Source organism: Bufo gargarizans, chromosome 2, assembly GCF_014858855.1.
Source record: "Bufo gargarizans isolate SCDJY-AF-19 chromosome 2, ASM1485885v1, whole genome shotgun sequence".
Taxonomy (NCBI): Eukaryota; Metazoa; Chordata; class Amphibia; order Anura; family Bufonidae; genus Bufo; species Bufo gargarizans.
This window is the reverse complement of record NC_058081.1, coordinates 474,535,972-474,540,144: the sequence shown is the minus strand read 5'-3', so window position 1 is coordinate 474,540,144 and position 4,173 is coordinate 474,535,972. Positions and strand designations below refer to the sequence as shown.

Here is a 4,173-nt window from a genome sequence, read left to right as displayed (position 1 = left end):
CTGTTCATAAAATAAATATATATAACTGGCCTGATTGGTTATTATAGTCAAGATCTGCACTTTCCCAGTACCGCGGCACAGTCACAAGACAACAAAATGTAGGAAAAATGGACATGATGATGCTGCTGCTGTGCCCCAGTCTGAATAACCATAAGAGGTCTTCAAGAAGGGGAAAAAGCTATACTCCCCCACTGCTGCCATTCAAACACTGCTGTGGGCACCAGCTAAGCCAATCACTGGCCATAGTAGTTACCCACCTCGGTCAGTGATTTGCTATATGGTCCTTTCCTGGCATTTCTAGCACATCAAACCAAGACGTTGAGGGCAGCAGGGAATGGCAGCAATCAGGATAAGTAACGGCAAGTTCTTTTTAACCCTAAGTGGGTTATAAATAACGTCATGGAAAAACGCTTTAAGCCCATTGTTGCAGTGGTCGTATGGTAAGCCCTGGGATAACAGAAAACCCTGAAGGGGTCGCCGAGCCATACTCTGAGATGTAACAAGGTCCAGACACTATCATGCACGGGTCCCAATTAATGGGATCCGTGCATGATCCTTGTGCCTCACTACATCAGAGAGAATGCCTGGACAACCCCCTCAAAGTAAAGCTCAATTTTACTGATACGAATTCACATAGTGGCAGTTATGATTTCCTGCTGAGTTTTACTACATCTCCCAGCATGCACTTCACCGAGTGCTGCAGTTAGCTGCCAAACCTTTAGAAGGAGATGCCAATGAGAAGTTCTACCCAAGTGCTTTTTTTGTTTGAACGCAAGACTCAAGTGTATGATTTTTCTCACCTTTCCGTAGGATCAGAGAGGATATTGTGTTGCATGTATGTAACCTATTTCTCCCTGCATTATTTTGTTCAATTTAAAGCCATGAAAAGACAAAAAAATAAAAACACAAACACAATTCTAATGACACCGGTTACTGCAGTTCTGGGCCTCAGATTACTGGATCTTGGTGACAGCTTCATAGATAGACTGGGCCACGTAGTCCAGGTTCTTCGTTGTCAGCCCACACATGTTGATGCGTCCACTTGCCATCAGATAAATATGCTTTTCTTTTATGAGGTATTCAACTTGCTTTGGATTGAGGCCAGTAAAGCTGAACATTCCTATCTGCTCCACAATATGTTTCCAAGTTCCAGGTGTATTAAGAGCCTCCAATCTGGATTTTAGTTCTGCTCGCATTAAGAGGACCCGATCGGCCATAGTCTTCACATTGTCTCTCCATTCATCAAAAAGTTCAGGGGTGGTCAGAGTGGTGGCAACAATGCGAGCGCCTTGTGACGGAGGATTTGACCAGGTTGTACGCGCAATCTTTTCCATCTGAGAGAGGACACGGGCAACATTATCACTGTCTTTACCTACAACGGTCAAGTTACCAACTCTCTCATTGTATAAACCAAAGTTCTTAGAGAAAGACTGAGCGCAGAACAGCTCAAAGCCCTGAGCCACAAAGTATCGCACAGCCCAGGCGTCCTTGTCCAGGTTTCCAGAGGCAAATCCTTGATAGGCCGAGTCGAAGAATGGGAAGAGGAAGCGTCTCTTCATGACATCAGCAATCTGCTTCCACTCATCTTGTTTGGGGTCTGTTCCAGTGGGATTGTGTGCGCAGGCGTGCAGAACAAAGATGGAGTGCTCCGGAGCATTCTCTAAGTCTTCCAGGAGTCCCTTGAGGTCAAGCCCTCGGTTAGCAGCATCCCAGTAACGGTAACTTCGGATATCTTTAAAGCCGGCATCAAGAAATACAGCGTTGTGGTTCTCCCAGGAAGGAGCTGAAATGTAGATGGGGGTTGCGGTATTATTGTTTCCATTGTACCAGCGCCTTAAAAACTCTGCTCCGATGCGTAGTGCGCCGGTACCACCCAGAGACTGGACACCACCTACCCGATCCTCCTTAAAAGCTGGACTGTCATCACCCAGGGCAATCCTTGAGGAGCTGGCGCGGAACTCTGGCAGCCCGAGGATCGGCAGGAACTCGTGATTTAAGGTGTTGTCGCTGGCTATCTTCTGTTCCACCTTCTTGACCACTGGCAGGACCCAGGGCTGGGAGTCATCGGTCCGATAGGCTCCCACTCCCAGGTTGACCTTGCGAGGGTCACAGTCAGCGCGAAAGTCCGCTGTAAGCTTAAACACGAGCACCGGGGGAGCCTGAGGGACGGACGCGAAGATGGAAGAAGAGGAAGCAGCCATAGCAACCACGGTATCCAGTCACCTGGGCAGCACACACTGGAGCGCTCACCTTCACCTTCACCGGCTTATCGTAACAGTCCATTTTCATAAATTTAGGCCCAGCACCCAGGCAGAGGAGAGAGGTCCCGTAACAGACAATCTGGCTTCATGTCAGCAGAGAAGCAGTCTTCATGTCATAGCAGAGAATCAGTCTTCATATCATAGCAGAGAATCAGGCTTCACGTCACCCACCACTGTAAGAGTCCATTTTCATAAATTTAGGCCCAGCACCCAGGCAGAGGAGAGAGGTCCCGTAACAGACAATCTGGCTTCATGTCAGCAGAGAATCAGTCTTCATGTCATAGCAGAGAATCAGTCTTCATGTCATAGCAGAGAATCAGGCTTCACGTCACCCACCACTGTAAGAGTCCATTTTCATAAATTTAGGCCCAGCACCCAGGCAGAGGAGAGAGGTCCCGTAACAGACAATTTGGCTTCATGTCAGCAGAGAATCAGTCTTCATATCATAGCAGAGAATCAGGCTTCACGTCACCCACCACTGTAAGAGTCCATTTTCATAAATTTAGGCCCAGCACCCAGGCAGAGGAGAGAGGTCCCGTAACAGACAATCTGGCTTCATGTCAGCAGAGAATTAGTCTGCATGTCATAGCAGAGAATCAGGCTTCACGTCAGCCACCACTGCAACAGTCCATTGGCATATATTTAGGCCCAGCACACAGGCAGAGGAGAGAGGTCCCGTAACAGAGGATCTGGCTTCATGTCAGCAGAGAATCAGTCTGCATGTCATAGCAGAAAATCAGGCTTCACGTCAGCCACCACTGCAACAGTCCATTGTCAGATATTTAGGCCCAGCACCCAGGCAGAGGAGAGAGGTCCCGTAACAGAGGATCTGGCTTCATGTCAGCAGAGAATTAGTCTGCATGTCATAGCAGAGAATCAGGCTTCACGTCACCCAACATTGGAACAGTCCATTGGCATATATTTAGGCCCCGGCACCCAGACAGAGGAGAGGTTCATTCAACTTTGGGTAGCCTCGCAATATAATGGTAAAATGAAAATAAAAATAGGATTGAATGAGGAAGTGCCCTGGAGTCCAATAATATATGGTTAAGGGGGGGTAGTTAATGTCTAATCTGGACAAGGGACGGACAGGTCCTGTGGGATCCATGCCTGGTTCATTTTTATGAACGTCAGCTTGTCCACATTGGCTGTAGACAGACGGCTGCGTTTGTCTGTAATGACGCCCCCTGCCGTGCTGAATACACGTTCAGACAAAACGCTGGCCGCCGGGCAGGCCAGCACCTCCAAGGCATAAAAGGCTAGCTCTGGCCACGTGGACAATTTAGAGACCCAGAAGTTGAATGGGGCCGAACCATCAGTCAGTACGTGGAGGGGTGTGCACACGTACTGTTCCACCATGTTAGTGAAATGTTGCCTCCTGCTAACACGTTGCGTATCAGGTGGTGGTGCAGTTAGCTGTGGCGTGTTGACAAAAGTTTTCCACATCTCTGCCATGCTAACCCTGCCCTCAGAGGAGCTGGCCGTGACACAGCTGCCTTGGCGACCTCTTGCTCCTCCTCTGCCTTGGCCTTGGGCTTCCACTTGTTCCCCTGTGACATTTGGGAATGCTCTCAGTAGTGCGCCTACCAACGTGCGCTTGTACTCGCGCATCTTCCTATCACGCTCCAGTGCAGGAAGTAAGGTGGGCACATTGTCTTTGTAGCGTGGATCCAGCAGGGTGGCAACCCAGTAGTCCGCACAGGTTAAAATGTGGGCAACTCTGCTGTCGTTGCGTAGGCACTGCAGCATGTAGTCGCTCATGTGTGCCAGGCTGCCCAGGGGTAAGGACAAGCTGTCCTCTGTGGGAGGCGTATCGTCATCGTCCTGCCTTTCCCCCCAGCCACGCACCAGTGATGGACCCGAGCTGCGTTGGGTGCCACCCCGCTGTGACCATGCTTCATCCTCATCCTCC

The 4,173-nt window shown here is 49.6% G+C and overlaps 1 protein-coding gene across 1 annotated transcript; it reads right to left on the bottom strand.

Annotated features, from left to right (window-relative positions):
* Window positions 1-207: 207 nt before the first annotated feature.
* LOC122926469 (aspartate aminotransferase, cytoplasmic-like) lies at window positions 208-2,262 on the bottom strand. The gene has a single exon (XM_044277855.1). The coding sequence runs from the start codon at window positions 2,199-2,201 to the stop codon at window positions 954-956; it is 1,248 nt and encodes a 415-aa protein (XP_044133790.1). The 5' UTR covers window positions 2,202-2,262; the 3' UTR covers window positions 208-953.
* Window positions 2,263-4,173: the final 1,911 nt, after the last annotated feature.